Genomic DNA, 25,488 nt, shown 5'->3' with positions numbered 1-25,488 from the left:
TTAAAGTAAGGAAACACATGGGAATGCCATGGTACATTTGCAATCAATATGACAGCACGCTTCTGTGCAACTAAGATCTTGTGTTTGTTATGTTTCGTTGTGGTACCCCAGACACTGACTGCATCCCACTGCCCACTGCTTTCGGAATTCATCCCTATTTTTCAAGCAGAGTTTCTCGCAGTAGTACCTGCTCTACGCAAGCTAGTCTCCTCTATTACTGCAGTGACAATCATTACCGAATCCTTATCTTTTTGTCGTCCCTCACATCGAATGTTTACTGTCCCACTTTAAGCACATTTTTATCTCTGCTTCCTTCCCATTTGAACTTTGTTCATTTAATATGGGTACCCGGTCACAGCAGTGTGACAGTAAATGAGATCGTTGATAACCTCGCAGAGGCTTCGCTAAGCGGCTCGTGTTGTCTATCATCCCGGCTACAGCGTATATCACAGCATCTAGGTTTCGGCGCTGTGCGTTATTAAGCGCGCAAGACACAACTCTTTGGACATGGACGGAATATTAACGTCTGCGATATTCCTGGAAAAGAAAAGTTTGTCGATCTTGACAGCCTGAAGTATCTCTGACGCGGTTGCGCTGCCGCATCCCTCCTCTAAATTTTTATCTACGCATGTCTGGTTTGGTGCTATTTCCCCTCTGTGAATTTTGCCGTGAGCGTGACTCTATCGATCACTTTTGGCTCCCTTGTCGCCGTTTCACCTTTTTGAGAAGGAGATTGCTGGAGAAGCCCTTGCAGAATCTTGGCCTTAGTTTGAACAGCCCGCTCCTGCTATCATCTGGTGCCACCACGCTTGCGTTCAGCCATAGGTCTTTTTGTGCGGCTGTTGAAAATCATCATCATCATCAGCCTGACTACGCCCACTGCAGGGCAAATGCTCCTCCCATGTCTCTCAAATTAACCCTGTCCTTCGCCAGTTGCGGCCACCGTATTCCCGCAGATTTCTTAATCTCATCCGCCCACCTAACTTTCTGCTGCCCCCTTCTACGCTTGCCTTCTCTTGGATTCCACTCCGTTACCCTTAAGGATCAGCGGTTATCTTGACTTAGCATTGCATGCTCTGCCCAAGCCCGATTCTACCTCTTGATTTCAACTAGGATATCATTAACGCGCGTTTGTTCTTTCACCCACTCCGCCCGCTTCCGATCTTTTAACGTTACACCTATCATTTTTATTTCCATAGCTCGCTTCGTTGTCCTTAACTTAAGCTTAACCCTCTTTCTTAGCCTCCACGTTTCTGCCCCATAGGTGTGTGCCGGTAAGATACAGCTGTTGTATACTTTTCTCTTGAGCGATATTGGCAAACTGGCATTCATGATCTGAGAGAACCTGCCATATCGGTTCCACCCCATTCTTATTCTTCTAGTTATTTCCTTCTCATGATCCGGATCAGCTGCCACTACCTGCCCTAAATAGACTATTCTCTTACTACTTCCAGCACCTGGCTACCAATTTTCTAACTGCTGTTCCCTTGCTAGGGTGTTGAACATTACTTTGGTTTTCTGCATGTTAATTTTTAGCCCCACCGTTCTGCTCTGCCTGTATAATTCATTGATCATGCTTTGCAGTTCATGTCCTGAGTGACTTAGCAAGGCAATGTCATCAGCGAATCGCAAATTACTTAGGTATTTTCCATTAACTCTTATCCCCAACTGTTCCCATTTCAGGCCCCGGAATACCTCCTGTAAACAGGCAGTGAATAGCATAGGCGAGATCGTGCCTCCCTGCCTGACACCTTTCCTTATTGGAATTTTATTGCTGACTTTATGGAGAACTATGGTAGCTGTGCAATGGTTATAAGTATCTTCCAATATTTTCACATAACGCCCTTCTACACCCCGATTCCGCAATGCCTTCATGACAGCTGAGGTTTCCACTGAGTCAAATGCATTCTCGTAATCAATGAAGACTATATATAGGGGTTGGTTGTATTCTGCGCATTTCTCTACCACCTGATTGATAGCGTGAATATGGTCTATTGTCGAATATCCTTGACGAAAGCCTGCCTGACCATTTAAATGATTGAAGTCTAGGGTTTTCCTGACTATTAGCGATTACCTTAGTAAATACCTTTTCTATGCCTTATTACATTTTGACTTAATCCATTATTCCTTTTTTATCTCTCTCTTTTTGATGCAAACATTTATCCATTTTCATTCCATGCCTTCCTTGAGGTAGAATCACCGGTGTTCCTCGCATGCGTGCTTTTTTCTTTGCCTTCACTATAGACAGGTAAATAGCAACCTCTGCCTCGCGATTCTTAGCCGATCTCCGTGTGCCATCTTTTGATAGGCTAACAACAACAACATTCGGCCCCCGAGAATCTAGCGAGCGATCAGTCTGGACCTACACAGACCGCCAACTTAGATTACTCTTCATTGGGCCCGAAAACAAGGCACCTAGGTGCTGAGAACTTCAATAAACTATCAAAGAATGAGTTAAATTTCTTATCGCACATCTATTTGGTCAATAGACTGGCAGAAATTTAGTCAACCGTGAAAGCCCACTGACTGCCAGAAACAAAACTACTTAGAGCGGGTGAACGTAGTTTAATCTCATTTCACTTGGTTGCTGCCTGGCAAGTCCGCTGCGTTTTTCGCCAAACGCACCTTGACAATGGAAACAGCCTTCTTCAATGGCGAGTTGGGTTTAGGACGAGTAGTCAGCTCCACCGTGGCTTTCTTCGTTTCACCGCCTTCAGGGGCTCCACAGGGTATTTTTAGTCGACGAGTCGAACTCGACTGGAGCTGCCTTGGGTGGCTTGCGTGGCCGACTTCGCTTAGGTTCGGTGGTGTCTCTTTCCGTTGGGTTCGTATTTCGCTTCGTGGCTTTCCTTGAACTTCCGCACTTGTTATCCATGGTGTGGTCAGATCAGCCTTGGCGGGCCAGTTATTTCAGTTGAGGTCCTTGAGACGGGCCGGTAGAAGCGCGGTAGAGCCAGGGTCCAGTATCTGCTCGGCTAAGCCCGGAAAGCAGCTCACTCAAGTGCGCCTCAGAGGGGCCTTCCAGCGGACGGCAGCCGTGGGTGCTGGAGACCTTTGCGGGGAGCCACAGGCTTCCCAGTCATGCCGCGCCGCTCTTCCGTTGACGACGCATGCCGGGGACTGGCGACTCCCTAGGTCAGTCGGCGCAAGACGCTGGGGAAGAAGAAGCGAGCGGTGAAGGCCTCGGCGAGCGTTCCGACTGAGGCCTAGCAGGGCTCTACTGCGCGTGGCATGCGAGCCCACCTAACTTCCTCTCGTTCATCTTCTTCTCCTAGCCCTCCTGTTGTGGCGCATGCTCAAAGCAGAATATGCAACGAGTAAAGGGGCTCAAATCACCCTGTTTATTCAGACGCTTTTGGTTTGGTTTATTGGGGTTTAATGTCCCAAAGCAACTCGGGCTATGACAGACGCCGTAGTGAAGGGCTCCGGAAATTTCTACCACGTGGGGTTCTTTAACGTGCACTGACATCGCACAGTACAGGAGCCTCTAGAATTTCGCCTTCATCGAAATTCAGCCGCCGTGGCCGGGATCAAACACGCGTCTTTCGGGACAGCAGCCGAGCGCCGTAACCACTGAGACATCGCGGCGGGGCATTCAGACGCTTTTGACATATGGAAACGAAAGAATGGCAAATAAAAGAGCTTATTTCCAGCTGTGTCCTGCACGAAATGGCATGTCTTTCTCATTAGAATTGTGACCTGAATAAAGAGCTGCCCCGGCCAGTTACGCACAGCTCGCAACGGCAGTCTGAGTAAGCTATGTCGTGTATCTTGGCAAACATAATACTACTACAGTTTAATGGGCAAGTTACCAAAGGCACCACAACAGCAAATTTCTCTCTCAGCCGAGAAATACTTCACCACACAACTTGGAAGCTCCAGAGCTAGGTGATATGATTTTCAGCATCGGGATACATAAAACAGGCGCATTCACTGACTGAACCCTTCCAGGTCTCGTCAACCACGTTTGCATCAAAACCGTTTGAGTATCGGAGACCTTGGCCGCTAAGGTTTCTATTAAGCCGGGAAAACACCGGTTCCTTAAAATTCATTTCTTAGTCCCTATAAGCCCTAAGCCGTGCTGCCACCGAGTCGTGTCGTATCACTGGCGATCTTGTTAAGGGCGAAGTTTTTGTGGTGTGCGCCGTTAAGAAATTTGATCCTAATATGAAGCAGTGCTTTAGCGTACTTCAAGTGCTTACCGCCAACTGCTGTACCCTTCCTCTCCTACCGGCGCTGTCTGTTGCCTCTTCGCGCAGCGCACCATTGCAGCTATGCTCCACTTCCTCTCCGCGCCGCAGTCTCTGTCAAGTGTTAGATTTTATGTCTCCCGTTGCCACACAGCGCCGCTGGAGCAGAAATACGAGATCCCTCCCTCTTCGCGCTTCACCTCGGCAGTGCGGTGTTTTAACTCTTGGCGCTTCACCTCTCAGGGCACCACACTCCCGCCGCTGTTTCTCCTACTTCCCTTCCCGAGCCGTAGGTTTCGGCATGCTTCCCACTCTCCTACTCTGTCGTACTCTCTTTCGGCGTGCAGCGCTGTGCGGACGCCACCTCCGGCCATCACAAGCGGTGATGTATCACTAGCTGCTGGTGAGCAAAACAATAAAAAAGAATGGCATTTGGGATTCCAAGGTATAGAATGAAGGCTACATGAACACCCACCGCGGATGCTCATGTGTATAGGACATTCGCCTAATGAACCCGAAGAAGCAGGTTAAAATTGTGGCCAAGGTGGCCGCGTTTTTATAAGGGCGAAAAGCGAATGACGGCCGTGTGCTGTGCCACGTCAGAGCACGCTAATAAACCTCAAGGCAGTCGAAATTCCACCGCGGTGCCCTCGATTTTGGCTCGTCTCTCTGACTTCTCCCCCCCCCCCCCCCCCCCCCCCCTCCTTCGCCCCTTACCTCGCGTTGCGGTTGCGGTGTCCACCGAGATTTGTACTGCGCCTTTCCTTAACTAATAACCAATAGTATTGGTTAAGTCCATCTGGGCGAACACAATAGTACTGCATTTTAATGGGTGGTAAGATACAGATAACAGCTTTATCTTAAAGGTACTCATCTACGGGGCAGAAACGTGAACACTAACGAAAACGGTTCAGCTTAAGTGAAGGATAACGCAGCGAGCTCTGGCAAGAAAAAGGATCGGTGTAACGTTAAGAGACCGAAAGCGGGCAGATTGGGTGAGGGAACGAACGCGGAATAATGACATCCTGGTCGAAATCAAGAGGAAGAAATGGGCTTAGACAGGACATGCAATGCGAAGACAAGATAACCGCTTGTCTTTAAGGGTAACGGAGTGGATTCCAAGAGAAGGGAAACGTAGCAGGGGGTGCCAGAAAAATAGGTGGGCGGATGAGATTAAGAAGTTTTCGGGGATACGGTGGCTGCAGCTGGTAAAGGACAGGGTTAATTGGAGAGACATGGGAGAGGACTTTGCCCTGCAGTGGGCGGAGTCAGGCTTATTATGATGATGATGATTACTATCATATTACTAATTAGCATAGTCATAATTAACTACGCACGCATCTATAAATGTCTGTATAAAAAGACAACACGCGAAGTCAAGGACCACAACGCATTCGCCAGGCTCACCTCTATCCCGCTTAAACAGACGAGCGTTTGTGGCCTTACCTCTACTTTCTAGACAACAGTGCGTTTAAGCGAGTGCGACGGATGTGTGTTCAAGCGACCACAAATAATAGCTTTTTTAAACTTCACACGCCAACTTTACCTGTCAAAAGGTGGATAAAAGGCACTTTTGTACCATGGTCTGTAAACTGTCGCTTGTGTTAGCAGCCAGAAACTATTGATCATTGCTTTGTGTTTTGTCGTGATGCCGTGTTTTTTTGGGACATTCTTCTACGGACTGTCAAAAGGAAATGAGATTACGCCCTATACTATGAGATTTTTGCCTACAATGGAAGGTTCTAAGGTTCCATGTGATCTTTTAGTGCTCATAGTACTGTTTAGCCTGTGGAAGAGCCGCATGGCAGATCGCCGCGCAGAGCCGCCATGCACGTTCGTCGAAGTCTCTGTTCAGAGAGCAGTGTGCTATAGTGCGGGGAATATATTCTGGCTCCCTTTCCTCGATGCATCTGTGTGTCTCCCGGAATTTTGATGTGCTGACAAAGTGAGAGCTGGATGCTGGCGTGATTGTGTATGACGGGTTGCGTGATGCGACCTGGTTAAGTCGGACTTGAAGCCTGCCTGTGTGGGTGTACTTCCATGCAATAAAGTAAGAAAAGCGTTTGTGGCTCATAGGTAGCGTGCCCGTCTCTCAGTCGAATGGTCGTAGGCTCGAACCCCATCTAAACCAACCCAATTTACTTTTCCGCGCAATGACCTTACTTCCAATATATAAATCTCCTTCTGACGTTTGCGACCAATCCGAACACGCTAGCACAACTTTGCTTTCACCGTGCCAGTTCCGCGCGTCGAGGGAGCGAATGTGACCGCACTGAGGTGTTCGAATTACCTGCACGTGGTCATGTGGTTGTGATGTCGCGACTCTGTCGACTAGGCCTTGCTCGGCCACGCCGGTCGGCGTAGACACCGGCTTTTCTGCGACACGGGGCCTTCGACGCTAACTCATTAAAATTGTAAATTTTGGAGTGCAGCGTCCGGAAGAGACGCTGCATCGGCAAAATCACGAGTGCTCACTCAGGCTCACTCTCAAAAACGTGGTGAACCTACGGGCTCATTCAAGCTCACACTCACAGCGGCCTGGGCTCACTCGAACTCATGAAATCACTCATTTAGGCTCACAACCCACTTGGGCTCATCCATACTCACCAGACATCTGGGGTCAACAATCCATAGCGACTGATGTCTCTCTCAGACTCACGGCTCATCTAGGCTCCCTCCCTCATTCCAGCTCACGACTCATTTGGGCTCACTCATTTCAACTCGCGACTCATCTGCACTCATCATTCGGGTGGTGGTGGTGATCTCTTTTATTACTCCCAAAAGCAGGGGGCCAGTCCAAGGACCGGTTGCGCTGGCTTAGAGGAGGTCGGCGGGGATCCCTTGGGATGTCGCGGCCTCCACCGCGCGCTGGATAAGCCGGCGTTGGTCTGCCGGCTCGGAAGTACGCAGGAGAGACTCCCACGTCTCTGGGGTGTTTGAGTTGTTTGTGTTGTAATGTGTACAAGTCCACACCATGTGTATGAGAGTGGCTGGAGTTGAGCAGTGTTTGCACATGGGGTCTATCTGTTGCTGAAAGATCCTGCTGTAAAAGGGGGGTTCGGAAAACTGCCAGTTTGTAGTTTGCGCCATTGGACGGCCTCGCGTCTTGTTAGATCACGGTGTGCGGAAGGATAGAGACATCTTTCGAGCCGGCAGTGCTGGAGTATGTCCGTGCAAGTGGTGAGTAGAGAAAGTGTGAGATATTAGTGTCAGAGGAAGCAGGGAGGCTGATCATACACTCTGCTCGGCAGCTGAGATCCCGGGCGAGAGTGTGCGCCTGGGCTTTTCCGCTGAGCGCTGAGCGACTCGTGGGCTGGAGCCCAAAGAAGTAAGCGAGGGTTGGAAGAGGGTGCAGTAGAAAGGAGAATGTGTAACGCCTGGCAAGAGATGCGGCCAGCATCGTAGTTGCGGATAGCCTGTTGAGAATCACTGATGACGATTTTGGTATCAGGGTCAGCTAGCACTAGCGCAATGGCAACCTCCTCTGCTCATTCGGGCTCACGTGCACATTTCAACTCATGACTCACCCAGGCTAACCTTGACTCAGGACGCTTATAAGCTCACACATCGGACAGCTGAATCGTTTTTATGCTCAACGGCCCAAGTTACGCGCCTAAAATGCAAAAAAAAAAGGCGTCAAAAACACGGTGACGCGATGAGCTCTTAACTGCAGCTAGCCTGTAGCCAGGCCTGGCTCAAACGCCCAGAAGCCTGTAGCTGCCTCTCACGGGACGTAAAGATCTAAGGCCGCTGCATGTGTTCTGCAACCAATTAAAAATAGCATAGGAAGAGCTAGAGCAACCGTGATACAGCAAGTCACCTCTAATATCAAACGAGACCAAGCGCGGCGACTAATCAACTTTTCGCGCCTGATAGTAATGTCCTAGATTGCAGCAGTCCCGAAAATTACATACCACGAAACAATGAAATTTCTCAAGATCATCTCGACCAAAAGCATATTCAGCATTACGAGTGCACAGGAAGCTCTCGTTTATGAACGTGAACTCGTGCCCAATCTGCGTCATGGATTCACTTGGGATCGTGGAATTGTTCAACCTCACATCATGGACTTGTTTGATTTGATAGGGCCACACTCTACCGGACTGAACAGGACTCAGATAACGACCCGAATGTGAGAACACTCTCACCACGATTCAGATCATGCTCTGAATGTGAGCCCGGACTCATGACTCCCAGCATGATCTGAATGTGAATCCGCACTCACTCATTACTCGGATCATGATCTGAAATGAGCCTGAGTGAGCGGGAGTGAGTCGACTGATGAATACGTTCGCCGACCTTTGTGCTCAATAGACAGAAACTTCTGTTCCTGCGTTCCATTTTGATCCGGCGACAGTCGTGGGAGATGACGCAATCCTCGAACCGCCAATTAACTTCCATAGTGCCAAAACAAGCGCATCCTTGGTGCACTACAATGGCGCGCGTAAAGGAAGGAGGCGGTTGTGACTGTGTTTCAGCAGGAAAGATGCTTGTTCTGATTGGATGAAAATACTGAAGTAGAACCGCACCCATTTTTGACCGCATGTGGTGATCCATAGGTGTATGCCGCAGTAGAAATGACCGGGCAGTACGGTTACGGGGCCGCCAGTAAATTTCACAAAACGCAGTCTTTGCGGTTGCGGACGAGCCTGGCAGTTTTAAGCAACAGAGACTTCCATCCTAGCGCTGATGAAGGAACAACAAACGAAAGGAAGAGAGATTGAGATAAAATAAACGCGATAACCGTGTAATATTATGTTGTCACAAGTCATTTTTCATTTATTAATTTTTTATTGTATTTCTACATACTGCAATCCCACATTTTGGAATTTTGGAAGGGTGGGGGAAGAACAAATATCCGGCAAAATACAATGGCAAAGCAAAAATAAACAGTGGAAGATTGAAGCAAAACAAGTAACAACAAAACTTATGTTGATATCAATGAAAATTACTGAAGGAGGGAAGCAAATGATGTCGGTGATGATTGCTAGACTTCAGTCTTGCTATAGTTATTCCAGACAAGTGCATGTTAGTGAAAATATATAGAATTATAACATTTATTGCTCTGCTGAAATGGAGGTATTGTTAAATGATGCCTTTGCCTAGTAGCATATCCGAATGAGTAAGAGATTATTTCAGAAAGCTCGGTTTTATATTGCCCTTTAATTAATTGAAATAGGGACTTAAGTCGGCTGAGACAATTTCTTGTGATTTATTGATGGCATGCTAGCTATTGTTAATAAGGCATTAACTGAGGCTCGCTTAAAGCTGTTACAAATTTTACCCCCCTTTATTTATCTTCGAATTTTAGGTAGTGTTTGTTTTAGTATAGGGTTACAAGGCAATGGAAGGAAGATCGAGAGTTTGAACAACAATTTATTTACAGTCGAGAAGACGAATTAAAGGTGTAGAAAGGTATAGAGAGCGCGTCAGAAAAAACAGCTTGAAGTTTGCAATATAAGGTGCAAAGTATGACTAGTTCAGGTGAGGTTGTAGCAGCACCACCGGTCTCACGCAGCACAGGTGGCAGCGGCCGCCAATGAAGACGACACCGTGGAACATCCAGGTTGGGACCCCTCCTAGCGCAGGAGCCTCGCGCGAGTCTGTTTTGGCTGGTTCAAGGCAGCGCATCGAACCCTGGCATTACTGCCAATAAATCCGCCTATGTTTCCGTCATCCATGCCTCATACTGGATGACGTGGCAAGGTGACTGGTGATCCCCTGTCCGAGGTATGTATAAGCGCTCGCTTCAGAAAGATTTATACCGTTAACAGTGTATAGAAATTTCAAAGTATTTCTTTCATGTGCCGTTGTCACAGAGACGGTTTTTCAAAGTTTACTGAAATTTGCCAGGATTCACACCAAGCATTAATATCTTGAAGAGCCTCGTTTAAGAAATCGATTGGCTGCGTTAAGAATCTCATTATAAATCTCACAAGACGTGTTGTGTCTTTCTCCCACCTTGGTCCTCGTTTTTGACGCTAACTACATTATGAATCAGCTTAAAGTTCGAGGAAAAGGAGAAGACTAAGTTCCGAACCACAGGGAACGCCAGAATCTACAGTTACAATGTCAAAACAGTGTTCGTTAAAAGTTACGTATTGTTTCCTATTGGTAAGATACGCTGAAATCCTTTGTACCAACTTTACATTTTTAATTATATTGTACAATTTGTAAATTAACTTTTTGTTTGAAACCTTATCGATTTCTTTCGAAAACCGGGCGAATATTGCATCTGTCCGTTCTCCTTTATTTACGGAAGTGGCGCAGTCATGCACCGTTTCAACTGATGGAGTGGATGTTGAAAAACCTTTTTCTGAAACCGCGTTGGTATTCTGTGAAAAAAATTACTTTATAGCGGGAAAGCAATTCTTCACGAAGTCTAACTGGCTCACCGAGTTTGTGTGAGGCTTGACCTTGAAGGTGACCTTGGCCGGACCATAAATAAATAGATAAACAATGCCACGACTGGGATTCAAACCCACGGCGGTGCGAACAGACCAGCTTCGCTGGCCACTGCACGAGAACACTATGCTATCGCCGCTGCCGATCACGCTTCGTGTTAAACTGCAACGCACTATCTCTCTGTGCATTGCACATCGTTGTCTTTTTCAACTAATACTACTATCGAACTCGGCCCCGCCGCGGTGGCTCAGTGGTTACGGCGCTCGGCTGCTGACCCGAAAGACGCGGGGTCGATCCCGGCTGCGGCGGCTGAATTTCGATGAAGGCGAAATTCTAGAGGCCTGTGTACTGTGCCATGTCAGTGCACGTTAAAGAACCCCAGGTGGTCGAAATTTCCGGAGCCCTCCACTACGGCGTCCCTCATAGCCTGAGTCGCTTCAGGGACGTTAAACCCTAATAAACCAAACCAAACCAATAAAACAAACTACTATCGAACTAATATACACATTCTCGCACTGTGCACTACACATAGTCGTCTTCATATACTTTTTATTTATTTATTCAAGTTACTCCTAAAGGCCCTCCAGAAGAGGGTATTACATGGGGGGGGGTACAATCATAAGTAATCGCGATACATTTTAACAAATAAGTGTAACAAAAAACGTTAATTAATACATAAGGCATCAGACAAAGAAAAAAATGAACACTAACAAAAACAGCAAACATTTACACATTTCCGTCACAGCGAAGAAGCTCTTGGAATTTTTTATTGTCAGTTTCTGTGGCGATGACTGATAGCAAACTATTCCATTCAGTGATAGTACGGAGAATGAATGAATTGGCATAAGACGATGAATGACAGTTTACGCGTTTAACTTTGAAAGAATGATCACGGCGTGGAAAGATAGCATCAGGTGACTGAAACAAATCACTGCGAAGGGATGGGTGGTGATAAAGCTTATGGAAAAGGGTTAAGCGAGCAAGTTTACGGCGATATGACAAATCTTCCAGTTCGGCACGTTTTTTTAATGCTGAAACGCTTGTGAAGGGTGAGTGGTCTGAAAATATGAAACGAATAGCATGGTTTTGCAAGGATTCAATGTTAGCGATAACGTAGGCTTGAACAGGGTCCCAAATGGCCGCAGCCTATTCGATTTTAGGGCGTATTAGAGTTATATAAGCAAGTTTTTTAACGTGTATAGGGGTGTATCTGAGGTTACGCTTAAGAAAACCAAGTGCGCGGTTAGCAGATGCTAGGGTGAGGTCGATATGGTGATGCCATGTTAGGTCAAACTGAAGGATGTTGATGTTAGTTCCACAGTATTGTCATTTAGAATATAAGTGGTTGGAATGCGAGCTGTACGGCGAGTGAAAGATATTAGTTTAGTTTTAGAAACGTTTAATGTCATTAACCATGATGAGCACCAAGAGCTTACTGCGTTCAGGTCAGATTGTAGGGATTGGCGGTCACTGTCTGTAGTAATGTTACGGTAAATTACGCAGTCAACAGCGAAAAGGCCAGCTCTAGATGTTACACAGGCAGGTAAATCATTAATAAAGATTAGAAAAAGCAAAGGCCCTAGCACGCTTCCTTGTGGTACCCCAGATGTCACATTAGCAGAGGAAGAGAGGAACTAATACTCCTATAGAGTTAATATTGTAGCCAGACGTGACGACGACCCAGCAAAGCAAAACCATGAGGCAACTAGGCTAAAACATGCTTTTGCCCGTCTACTCGGTTTAACTACGTATAAACGCTACCAATTTTTTCCAGAAATTCATATATCTGGCTGCAAGTTATACGTTCTAGGAGTTCGCAAGTTGTCGAAGTGAGTGATATTGAACGATAGTTGTGAACACAGTATTTCTTTTTTTATGAAGACATTTAACCCTGGCTGTTCCCCAGCCATTATGAATCTTACCCTAGCTCAAGGATCTCGAGAATAAACTTGCTAGTATTTAGTGACCAAATCTGCATAGCTCTGCAGAAAAACATTAGGAATGTTACCTGGTCCGCACGACTTCATATCAACTTTCAAAAGCATGTTCATTATGCCTTGTTCATTAATAACGACATCAGGTAAAGGCATCAGTAAAGGCTCCCATTTTCTTTCGCAAAACAGATTCTTAGTGTTCACTTAAAGCATTCGAGTTATTTCATCATAAATTTCATCATAAATTTCATCAGCATTACATTCAGAAACATCACAATTACTCATAATTGTTGAAATTAACCGCCAAAATTAATCAGGTGACGTCGAAACAAAACTAGGCAAAGACTCCGAGTAACAACGCTTCTTTTCCTGTATTTTTTTTCTGTTATTCTTAATGTGTTTAAGCATTATTTTCGTTTGAAACGACCCCCCCCCCCCCCCCCCCCAAGAAATCCAAGGATCTATGTCTTTGTTTTTTGATAACAGGGGGAACAACGCGCTTAGTGCAGTCATTGACAGTGGTCGTAAACAAATTCCAGAGGCCCTGCATGTATGCAGTGCAATTAGACAATGTATCGAGGCTATGAAAGAATATAAATTATAGAAACATCATCGGCACGAGAAAAGTTGTGAGAACATGACTCTTTTTTTCTTTATGAACAAGAACATCCGTCAGAGTAATCAACACAGCATGATGGCCAGTTGTTACCTAACAAGAAGCCGTAGCCTATGTCATTCCACAAATAAAGAAAAGATCGAGAATAGGTTGTGAGGAACAATGAATTCTTCTGAAGTCTTTCACGGTTTACAGTAAGTCAACTTCGAACGCTATGCCCAACATTGCTTCTCCTGAATAATCCACTTGATTGTATTGCGCTCGCACTAAGTGCCTCACTAGCAAAAAAACTGTCTTGTCTGGATATGAAGCTTAGGAGAAAAAATTAACCAAAATAAAACACTTTATGGCTGTGACTGGGCTTCGAATCTGGGGCGGCGCGAACGGATACGCTTTGTTGGCCACTGCATTAGGCCACTGCGCCATCGCTGCGATGCGGCTCGGTCTTGCTACCTCTTGACTGTCGCCGCAGTCGAACATCACGCGTGCTCAACAGAAAGCCTCTAGCGCTGTGCTTGGCACGTCGCCGTCTTCAACTTCCATCCGTGCACAATAGATCCAGAAACCGAAATTTAAGTGAACTACGAAGTGCTTGCGCACCGAATTCACATTTGGACAAAGCACCTCCCTAGCGAAAAGGCCGTCTTGTCTGGGGGTTAATTAACGAATGAGCCACCTGCCTCAGTTGACAAAATAGAGAGGGAGATCTCCCTTTCCGTCTTGAACGGGAGAGGTGGGAGGGACAAAATCTGAGATATAACGAAAAACCTCGATATAACGAAAGACTTGGATATAACGAAAGACTTGGATGTGTTCCTCATTGCTACTTAAGTGCAGCTGAAGGGGCGCATGCTTTCGCATTTCCTCTGCATCAATAAAATCTGTCGCCCTAAATTTAAACCCCTCTTTAAACCCGGCAGCTCAATCCCCATGATTAACGAAGATATATACATAAAGTTATGAAAAGTGAATGTGCTACCAGACCTACGTCACATTTAGTTTAACGAAGCAAGTCGAGGTTTAATTTTTTAAATTGTGAAGCTAGTCCATTCATATCGAAATCATCTGACCGAAGAATCCGGCCATCAGGTTTAACATGATTATTCATGTAATCTTTTAGTTCGCAGAAGATGGAACCGTACGACTTATAGATAGCTCCTTTAATATACTGAACGCTCTTATTGCAGGATCTGGAAAAAATTCTGCTCTATATATGCTAGGTTTATCAGACATACTTATTACCTTCGAAGACTGATTAAAAAGTATAGCCACGCCTCCGTCTTTACTACCGCGGTTTTTCCTATTCCCGCTGTAGCCAGGCTGGACGAATTCGCTGAAGCAAATTGTACTTATTAACCACGTTTCACTCAAGATAGCAATATCCGCATCGTTAGAATGCAAAATGCTGTCCATTTCCGTCGATTTATTAAGTATGTTCCTGCAATTAATGCTTAATATGCTCAGTGATATAAGATTAGCGCCGCTGCATCACTTTCCTCTAGTGCCGGTAAAAAAAAAAAAATTACCGACGATTACGTTACTTCCTAATGTGAAATTTGAGCGCAGCAAATAAGCTGTTTCACCTTTTCGATAGTGAGTCAACCCCAGCTGCGGAGTTGGTTTCAGGGACAACGCCGCCGATGCCGACACAAACAATATGATACCCTCGCTTCCGCAGCGCTAAGAACCAGGTCTAGCCGTGGGAAGGTGGTCACGTATTCGTCGACGTGCCGGGGCCTACGTGAAATAACCGGCGCGTCGGCAACTGAAGAGCACCCTATCCGCCACACAAGAACAGGGGGGGGGGGGGACCCTTTCCTCCTCTTTCTGCATGGCGGCGACGGTGTTCTATGCAGTCACGTTATCTTGACTCTCTAGCGGCGTCAGCGGCATCCAGCGGTATCAGTCGGTCGCTGCTAGCGCTGGGGGGATGAAAGGGGGGCGGAGCTGGTTACGAGGCCGACGACAACGCCGACGACGACGCGAAAGAACGGACGCCAAAGAGCTGCGCTCTAAAAAAAACTCGTGCCCTTCGCTTCATCCCAGCCGAACCAGGCCCCATCAATACGGAGCTTGTCATAGTGCTGTTCCACCTTAGCAGCAGTTTCTTGTTCCTGCGATGTAGCCGCCTCGATGGCTCAGTGGTTGCGTTGCTCGGCTGCTGACCCGAAATACGCAGGTTCGATCCCGGCTGCAGCGGTAGTACTTCGATGGATAAGCAATATTTCCGGCGATGCGCTTTTCTACAGCTGTATTCGGATTTCGCGAACTCTGGTCGAAAAGTCTTCAGATAAAGAGAATTCAGATGCTGTTAACTTGCGAGTCATTCTGAGAATCGACACTTATCCGCGGTAATCTAGAAATTTTCGAATGACATGGAATCCAAGTTACGGAAATTAGTGAGCGATAGACGACGTCACTGAAAAACGTAGGCGTCAGTTTTATAAGACACAGCATAACTTAGACCAGCATGTACCACTCGCAACGTCACTTCGACTGAATTTCGCTTCTTAGAAAAACAGCCCGCTAAGTTTCCACTGCTAGCCCCTTCTGTACACTGTGAGGAATTAAAAAAAAAATAAGAAAACGCATTGAACTTTGATCACCACGCATTTCGTTGTTATTGTCCCAGTTTTGCACTCCTGGCAAGTTCACCTGCCGATGCAACGATGACAAATCGGTATGAAGCAGCAGATGCAACAAGTACAGCCCCCGTCAAAAGTATACAGCCCAAGAGGTTTGCTTACGGGGCCTGCAGCGCGCCTAGTTATGCATTCTAAGCGACCGTAATCTCTCGAACCATAAGTGGCTTCGAGTTCTCAATCCTGCCAAGATTTGGACTGCTATATGTGCTAGGGAGCTGCGCAAAACAGTTTCGAAGCAAACCCGTTGGGCTGTATACTTTTGACGGGGACTGTACATGAATGGTTTGGCTTATGGGGTTTAACGTCCCAAAATGACTCACGCTATGGGGACACCGTGCTGAAGGGCTACAGAAATTTCGACCACCTGGGGTTCTTTAACGTGCACTTACATCGCACAGCACACGGGCCTCTAGAGTTTCGCCTCCATTATAATTCGACCACCGCGGCCGGGATCGAACCCGCGTGTTTCGGGTCAGCAGCCGAGTGCCATAACCACTGAGCCACCGCAGCGGCGTAGCAAGTAGAGCCTTTGTCAAAAATATACAGCCCAAAGGGTTTGCTTCCAGGCAGTGTAGCAGGGCTCTTCAGTCCATTTTACAGTCCTAAGCTTGGGAGGTTTGAAGACTTGAGTTCCTCCCGCCTTTGTGAGATTATGGTCCCGGAGTATGCAAGAGGAGCCGCGCTGCATGGCACTGAAGCAGACCCCTTTGGGGTGTATACTTTTGACAAATACTGCACACGAATAGTTACACTGCTTTTAAATGCGGCTTGAACTTCCCTCGGTGCTTTAGCCCTACCATGGGGTTAGAAATGGCTCAGAAAATGATATGGCAACTTAGTTTTCATACAAGAATATAAAAGCAGGGTTTTCTTGAATCGTGTGTACTGCGCATTTGTGAACGCACGCTGTCAGTAAAGCACAATTATGCGCCTGCATCTAGGAGATGTTGCCAAACCAAACACTGTTGTAGATTATGGCTCAGAAGGTGGTTATGATGGCATCTTAATCAGGTCGACATCAGCGTCCTTTCACAAGGGAGGTCTCAAAGAAGCTCACTGCGTGGCTTCTTCAATGCTCATGACAACCAAACATGTATGATAAAATGTATTAAAACGACTTTATTTCCCTGTTTTTACGTTACTAGAAACACGCGGATGCTGAAGATGCGGACGGCAGTCTGGGATGCACAAGCAGACGCCACGGTGAGCATTCATGGCGAGCAGGACGTCAGGATAGGCGCCCCTAGGGGCGTCAGCGGGCGGCCGAGTGGCGCAACTGGCTGGTCGGTGATGACGTGGTGTATCTTGAAGGGAGAGTAGCCGCCTTCGGCCGGTGTGGAGCCGAGGAAATCCAGCCACTTCTGGGGCGAGCAGCCCAGTACGCGGCCTCCGCACATGAGCGTCATGAGCTTAATGCCAAGGACCACACTGCGAACGTCTTTGCACGAGTCGTAGACGCCCTGGGCGTAGTACGGCCGCAGGGCGTACACCATTTCTGTGACGTGCGGGCCGGAGCCCACCTTGGCCGTGGAATTGACGGCCAAGAACTGCGACTGGTTTGGCGAGCAGGTCATGCGGCACAGCAGGTCCTTGAAGTTGAGCATGCAGCCGGGGCACTTTGCCATGCCGAGGCGCGCCGGCTGCTCCAGTTCGCGGGCGAGGTCCTGAACCTGGGCGACATCGCAGCACACGCCGCGGCTGCCCTTGACCTCGGCGGCCAGCTGCGGGCAGACGTCGGAGAAGAGCCGCCACGAGGAGACTCCGGCCAGGGGCGCGGGCGGTTGGTGGACTGCACAGGGAATGGCCTTGTCCGTGTCCTCGTCCTCGGCACAGTGGCCCCGGAAGACGCAGTCGGCCGCCGCGCTCTGGAAGACGCACAGCAAGAGCAGCGCGCTCCTTGCCGCAGCGTTCATGGCGCCAGTCTGGCAAGTTCGCTCACGTCTTCGCGTCTGGGACGGGTTTCGTGCACTGGTCCCGTGGGTGTATCGAGGGGCGGCTTTATCGAGGCTGCTGCGCTGGCGGCAGGCTGACTGGCTCCGCTGGACCTATTAATAGAAAAGGCATGTAAGCCGAGGCGACACTCGAGGGCGAGGGCAAAGGAACTAGGGGAGCGCCAAGGAGGAAACGCGCGCGGACTGCGCGCACCGCCCACGAGCGCCGAAAAACGGAGCCGTGAATGATGGCGACTTCCGATAAAGATTATCGCTGGCTGACAGTGACCCCAGCGCCCCGCAGCGGTGGCTCATCGTCTTGCTGACGCCTGGCAGCGCGTGCCGTTTTCCCTGCAGGGCGCGGGGTATCACCGCTTGAATAACAACGCGACTGCACCGCGCGCAGCGGCGAGAGGAAAAACAATGGATGCGCGCATCCAGCGGCGCAAAAAGTTGGACGCGCTTGCTTTGTTGTTGTTGTCCTTGGGGACGACGGATAAATACGGGCCGCCGCGCTGTCGCCCCGATTTCTCGCTGGAGTCCAAACACAAAAATATCTGCGCTGTGCCATGGGAAAGTTTCGGTGCCGTTCGCTAACCAAACAGAGAGTCGTCCGGGGCGGCTGATGCCGCTCTTGCTGCCACCTCGAGGCAGGATTGGAGCCCAGGACGTGAGCGGAGACCGGGCTGCTCTCCTCCCCCCGCGGAATGCAAAAGAGCCCCGGTGCGCGCACTTTCTTGTTTTGTCTCGCGTTTTGTTGCCTGTCGAAACGCCCTGGCCCGGCAAGCGACGCTCCTCGCCTCGGGCTGCTTTTGTTAATCAGAATGATCTCGAGGCGGAACGTTCTCTAGACAAACACGGCGCTGCCTACCTGCGAGCCCGGCGCGCTGACGAGACGCGCACCTGGCTCCCGCGGCCTTGTTTGCCGGGCGGCTTCTTGCTCCCTCTCCGCCCAGCTGCGCGCCGGCGGGGCTCTTCGCGCCCTTTGACGCGCGGACACCTCACCAACCGTGTCTCCGCGGGGGCGGATCATTAATGTTGGCCCACTGCTTTTCAAGACCTAACGGCAGCTTACGCCGTGTGCACGTCTCCGTAAAAGAATATTGCTACGAAACGGAAAACTGCCGCTAAAGGGACTTGTCTTCGGCGTTTGTGCATCTAAACGCAGCTGTTTGAGAGATACGTGAGGGTAACTTTACGCCATCGAATGAAACTTGGGCAATCGTTACTTAGTGGATGAACTTGGTGAGTGTATATTCGAGTATGCAACTTTATTTTCGCGCCGCATCGGGGGAAGGCGAAAAATCTGGATTTTTTTCTTTTTATCGTTTATAATCATGCTTATTTACCGAAAGTTACCCAACGCGAAAAAGTTCTGGAGGCTATCACGCATTTCGCGTATGGACTACCGACTACATGCGCTTTTCACCTAGTGCTCACCAACCGCTAACCACCTAATGACTGTACCGTGCGGCTTCTTTCTCAGCGTTCCCGTCTATCTCGCCCCTCTCTGGGGCATCACATTTTTGACAAGAACGATTTTTATCTCTTGAAGAACGTTATCGTTGTCATTTGCCCGCCCTATCTGCCGTTCTGGACGGTTCTGAAAACAGTAAATTGACAAGATTTCGCTACTCGTAACAGCATTGCCTCGGCCAGTACGACTTGAAGCATTTCGGCGTCACGCCGAAGGCCACAGACTTCCTTTCTTGTTGGTCAGCCTTGCTTCAACCGTTCTGCGTTGCACGGCATTTGGACATAAGCCTTTTGAACTTTGCGAAGATGATAACATGATTGTGCTAATGACGATGGCTTTGTCCTAATCGACTTGTCCGCTACGTAGAGACAAGATTGCTTTCAGAGGTTAATTTTTCCTTCATATGCTTGCAAAACCGATTTTCGCCTCAGCTCGCAGTGACCAGGCTACATCCGGGTTTCGAAACACATGAACTACGTCCACCTCGACGCCATCCAGTTCCCCAGCGGATGCTAAGGTTAAGATACTCTGCTGGCGTTTCGCATGTCGTCGGTCAGGCTTTGAAGTTAATTACTGCTGAGAGGTGCTCCGCTGTAAGAAGGTGATTTTAAAAATGTTCCGCTCCTGCCAGCCGCTAGCACACTGCGTGAACTCCTTCCTGGGTTGTGCAGATTCCATGCACGTCCATTCATTGATCGCCGTTGCGAGTAATTCAATGCCGTAGCGTGACTGCACGTTCGCCCTCCATCATCGGTGTGTGTGAACCTAGCATGCACGACTTCGAAAAATAAAGAAAAACGGTATCAGGAGGACGAAAAAAAAAACAGGAAATGAGCTTGCAAGCGCTGTGCTGCGGAGTTTTATGCCAGGGTGCCATACCAGCTCTGGTTTCAAAGCGCGGTACAATTATTCACGAAAAAAAAAAAAAGCGAACAACACTTCAGTGACAGCTGCTACGTGCTCCTCATGCTGCGACAAAGTGCCGGTAACAATGAAGCTAACAGTGCATTTCCAGAAATGAAGAAAAAGGAGCCGCAGTATACCCGGGCTGATAGCCGAGGTCACACTTACTCATAGCTGCATCAGGTCTGTTTTCACGCTATCTCTTTCGAGTAGGACGAATTTATGCCCACAGCCACGCTCTCGGCAGTTGTATTCACCAGAACATCGCATCACTCGCAGATGACTGATGTCGTGCAGCGGCAGCGTATGATCCACAGTGAAAGCTGCTTCCTATAGTTACCCGTTTTGCAGTTTACACCGGAACGCTTTGCACATGCGTGCCTCTCCTCCTTTGCCCTTGCCAGAGCTTACTGGTTGAAATCACGCCGCCACAAGTGCGCAGTTCGCGCTTATGTCATGCGCAAGCGACAGAAGGCGACAGCTGCAAGCACACACATGCCACTGCGCATGCGCATTTGACGCTTTGCGGAAGCGGGTGACGCCTGCAACTACCGCATGCAAGAGAGAAACTTTCTAGTGACGAAAAGATTTTAGTCGGTGCGTGAAATAAGCTGACAACGTACTCTGCGTTGGCGAGTGGTTTTCAAACCTTCTTTACCACTTCTCTGTGCAGCAGACAAAGTTTCGCGCACACCACAGAGGGCAGCACATCTTGTCGAAAGGGCGAAGCATAACATTATTAGGTGGAGAGAGGAGGGGGAGTGATTTTACACCTGAGCTTTAACCCAAACACAGACCTCCTGAAGGGAATCTAGACCATCTGCTAAGAACCGCTAAGTGTGCGTAAGCACAGGGCAAAATGCAGCATGGTCAACGAAAGACCTCACGTCGCGGTCTGTAGGACGGAACAAACCCGTTCCTGCCCTACAGACTGACTCTATAGACTGTCTATAGACTGCCTAAGTAGATATTTACAAGGGCCGATATCTATATGCGTCGTCATGTTTAAGTCCCTGGGTATAGATCGAGATGAAGACGATAAAGTAAATAAGAAACCGCAGAAAATATTACATGGAGGGCACACAAATGAATGACGAATTGGATGAACGAAAAAAAAAAGAAAAACAAACAAACAAAAGTCTTCCATGTATTTCCAACATTTAGCCATACAACCCTTTCTTCCTTTCACAGAGGAACAACTTGACGTCACATGATCGTTACCCACAGCTTCCCATTACGTACCTGTTGAAAATCTTCGCGTGCATAGAATAGCCTTTTATACCCGATTCTTGAGCGGTGGTAATGTCATGATTCTATTCCAATCCTATTCCTTTCGTCTTTCATCAGTTATTAAATAAATGCCATGCCCACCTCATTGCCGGAACCGGCCAGTCAGCGCGGCGAGCTATGAATGGAAAAGAATAGAATGAAAAAGGACGTGCAGCCTTTGTTGAAAGTAAGTACACAGCTCAAGTGGGTCATTCCACGTGGCTGGTTGTGCATCGGCAGCGTTTCAAACCTCTGGAAGGTAAGAGGAACTTACTCCGTTACCTCACCTCTCCGAATATTGACTCGTACGAAAGCTACAAGTGCTCCACCGCCATATTTGGCTCTTTACTTTAGACAAAGGTTATGCATAATTAAGGACGCAGTTACATACACCAGAGTTAGGCTGTACAAGCCTTGACAGTGCTCAATGAGCCAAAATTTTGGCGTTCGTCTAACTCACCTCTACCTGAGCGCCACCTGTCGACCGCGCACCCTAGAGGCGCAAAATCTGAGCCACGCAGCACCGCGTCGCGTCCCCGTGCGCACAGCGGGGCAGGCGTGACTGCGGTCCGCCGCCGACGCACCGCTGACGCGCGCACGCGGCTCGGTCACGAGAGCATTCCGAATCGGCCGGCCGGCCAGCTCCGGGCATCGTCCATCTCCCCGGCGGCTCAACGGCACCCAGCCAGCTGAGACACGTCGGGCAATCAACTCACCTGGCGAGGGGCACAGCCGCAGAGCCGATCCGTGGCGGCGGGCGTAGCCTGCACTGCCGCTGCTGCTGATCGCCTGCTGCCGACCGCCTGCGGTTGATGCGCGCCAAGTGCACCGGCTCTGGGCGCTTCCCTGGTCGGCCGAGTCGTGCACGCGCCTCCCCGGGGTCATCAAACACGGAGGCGACTCGACCGCGCAACAAAATGAAGAAGACGTCCACCGCACTTCCTATGCAGAACTGGCGAGACGGGTTGACGCCCAAAGCACGGCCGGCCGATTGTTTTGAGGATCCTCTCTTAACCGCTCCCTCTCGCAGCTGCCCTTAAACCTTTCCGGCGCCCGACTGGTCTTGATGTGCCTCTTTTACGCGGACGACTTTACGTTACCTTGACGCTTCCTTCCTTCGCCACTGTTTAAAGGACGGGGATGGCGCGAGCGGGTACACTTTACCTAGCTACAGACATCGTTAGCGCGACTAGAGAGGAACGTTTGGGCTGCAGGTTATGTCCGCGACAGCTCATGCTCAAGAAGCTGCGCAGAAGTTGAACGACCGATTGGTGAACGCGCATCACGTGATCGACTGAGGCCAGCAAGGCGTACCACGAGACTGGCAATCGAAGTTCTCAGATAGCTGCCATCGCTTGGTCACCAACCGCAGGAAGTTTTCAACGCTGCCCCTCTTTCGCGCACACCACGCTTTTGCTTCCACTTCAGACTAACTAGCACGTGTGCATGCGCCGACTCACGCTGCAGCCCGCCGGTGTGGGCCGGGCCGGTGGTTTCAATGCCGACTTTTTTTTGCTTATTCTTTTGTGGGTCGACACGTTGTTTTTCCAGGGGTGCAGCTTGTCACGTAAGTTAAGACACGCTTTTCGGTCACCACGCTGGCGGGAAGTGCGCGTTTTCCAATTGCGGTGCTGAATTTACGACGCCTTCTGGTTCGTTGCAACCAAGTGCATATAGCTGTAATGTTGGTTCATTATATCTGAGAAGCAGTGTCATTGTTCTAACAGATATTTTGACTGTGGCACCACCCTCCTTCGTAATAAGCGGTCGTTCGTTACTTATAACTGCGGCCGTTGTAAGTGGGATCGGCTTCATGTCACCGTGGAAAATCTTCACAACTAGACACAAAGTGCACGACCCTCCCGGTCTCCAACGAACCATGTGTTTCTGCGAAGGAGTGCTGGCTGCGGCGAAACAAGTGCTTAGAGCGCCTACCTGGAGGCAGCTTCCGTGGGGTATAGGTTCTCTGGCGTCTCCTGCAGTGCTCATGCGCAGACCGATCCCGGCGTACGCCAAGAGCGCCGACGCTGGGCGCGTACGCCCAGGAAACGCCCTTGGAGTTGGTGCTTTACGATACGAGCCACTACCAGTGAATATCCATCGGTGGACAGGACGTGCAATTAACGTGTGAGAAAAAAAAAAGGCGAAGACGGAGTGCATTCGAATTGAGGGTGGCTGTAAAAAAAAAAAAAAAGAATAACATGGTGGTTACAAGTACGTAGCGCGAATGCTTGAGCGTTAGCTACAGTGTGACAGCAAATAATTTGGCAGACAGGTTCTGTTTTTTTTTTTTGCGTAAAGTCAGACAGCTGTAGACAATTCAGAACTTTCCGAGGACAGCAGGGATACTCTTCAAGGTTTGCGGAGCCTTTTCAAATTGTACTCCTAAGTAAGCCGGGCGCCGGGCCGGGGAACGCTTGTACCCATCCTTGTCCCACCCCGGGCCACCCGCTCTCTCTTCCCTCTCCCACTTTCTATCACCCTCGTATTTCCCAAAAGTAGGGAGGGTGTTTCCTTCTTTCCATTTTGCAACCTACCAAACGAGGCAGGTGTCGTTGCGAACGCCGACGACGCTGACGGCACGCATCGCTCACTGCGTTGCGTGTGCTGTTAACGGGGCAAACACAGAATTTCAGGTTTCCGTGCCTTAAGGTCCTTCAAGTGCACGTGCACATAGTGCCGCCATCTAGTGACAAAAAGCCAAAGAACATCATCGCTGGTTTGAAGACACTTTTCTCTATAGTTACTGATGATACAGGTGGCTGCATTGTTAGCCTTTGAATTTGTTCCAAGAAAAACTGTGCAAATAAAAGAAAATGTAAAAGCCGACAAAAAGGTCGAGAACCGCTTCGCCAGGTGTCGTTTATATAATGAAAACGTACACTACTCATATTTAGGGTTAAGAGCATTAAAAACGCAGAATTGTCTGAAAAACAAGGGCAGGTCTTCGCTTATACCTTGTCGTGCGGGCAAGAATGCGAAATTAAAGCGAACACCGCCATTTAGAGCAAACTATCGCGTCGAAGAATGCAGCAGCAACCTGTATTTGTTCCAAAGCGGCCGAAAAGCACGCCGCCATCTTGTTAACGCATCCGGTAACGTGCAGGTAGCGAGCGCACGTTATGGTTTGTAGTTTGTAGCCTGCTTCCGCCCGCAAGACGCGGCGAGATACACAGCGTCGCTGCGTGCGTAAGCGCACTTCCTCGGTCGTTTACACTTCACTGCCTTGCTTTTAGAGCGCAGCTCTTTGGCGTCCGTTCCTGGGTTTCGCGTCGTCGTCGGCGTCGGCCTCGTAACCAGCTCCGCCCCCCCTTTCATCCCCCCAGCGCTAGCAGCGACCGACTGATACCGCTGGATGCCGCTGACGCCGCTAGAGAGTCAAGATAACGTGACTGCATAGAACACCGTCGCCGCCATGCAGAAAGAGGAGGAAAGGGTCCCCCCCCCCCCCCCCCCCCCCCCCGTTCTTGTGTGGCGGATAGGGTGCTCTTCAGTTGCCGACGCGCAGTTGTCGACGCGCCGACGATTACGTTACTTTACGTTCTGTGATAGCGCCGACGCGCAGTTGTCGACGCGCCGACGATTACGTTACTTTACGTTCTGTGATAGCGCCGACGATTACGTTACTTTACGTTCTGTGATAGCGCATACATGTGTTGCTCGATTTCTTTGCCTCAATCTATCGAAAAGGTGAAACAGCTTATTTGCTGCGCTCAAATTTCGCATTAGGAAGTAACGTAATCGTCGGTATTTTTTGGAAACCACGTTGCAACTCTTAAGCTGTATGCCTGATGGTGTTATATTGCTACTTGGTTCAGAGTACAGTTTTTTTTTGTTGTCGAACCTATCATGTACGGTCATGCCTTCGTTCAGCGGTTAATCAGGGGTGAGCCCTGTCGCCGGTGAGCCGTCCGAATTTCCGCACACGCAGTTATAGTAGTTTGTCGCTCCGCCTCCTACAACTTATGGAGTGTGCAGCGGTGAGTCAGTCGGCCACTTTAATTATGGTATAGTGTCCATTATACGGCAGCCGGGAGGATTTTCCTGACTGAAATTCTTTCGGCACTCTCCTCTGATTGGCGATTTAGGGCGCCCTGAGAAGAATTTTTCCGCGTTTT

At 49.0% G+C, this 25,488-nt stretch overlaps 1 protein-coding gene across 2 annotated transcripts; it reads right to left on the bottom strand.

Moving 5' to 3' along the window:
* Nucleotides 1–16,926: 16,926 nt before the first annotated feature.
* Nucleotides 16,927–22,691, bottom strand: LOC149350721 (NPC intracellular cholesterol transporter 1-like). 2 transcript variants are annotated; one of them, XM_089576922.1, is made up of 2 exons: nt 22,087–22,691; nt 16,927–17,835 (listed from the first exon to the last, which is right to left on the bottom strand). In XM_089576922.1, exon 2 carries the CDS (start codon nt 17,701–17,703, stop codon nt 17,002–17,004), a length of 702 nt encoding a protein of 233 aa, XP_089433048.1. In that variant the 5' UTR covers nt 17,704–17,835; nt 22,087–22,691; the 3' UTR covers nt 16,927–17,001. The 2 variants fall into 2 exon arrangements, with proteins under 2 accessions (XP_089433048.1, XP_089433049.1); XM_089576923.1 differs by lacking the exon at nt 22,087–22,691 and adding an exon at nt 18,320–18,430.
* Between the last annotated feature and the right edge of the window lie 2,797 nt (nt 22,692–25,488).

This window comes from Amblyomma mixtum, chromosome 3 (genome assembly GCF_055824585.1).
Source record: "Amblyomma mixtum isolate Tamu chromosome 3, ASM5582458v1, whole genome shotgun sequence".
Classification (NCBI taxonomy): Eukaryota; Metazoa; Arthropoda; class Arachnida; order Ixodida; family Ixodidae; genus Amblyomma; species Amblyomma mixtum.
This window is presented reverse-complemented; position numbering and strand designations above follow the sequence as displayed.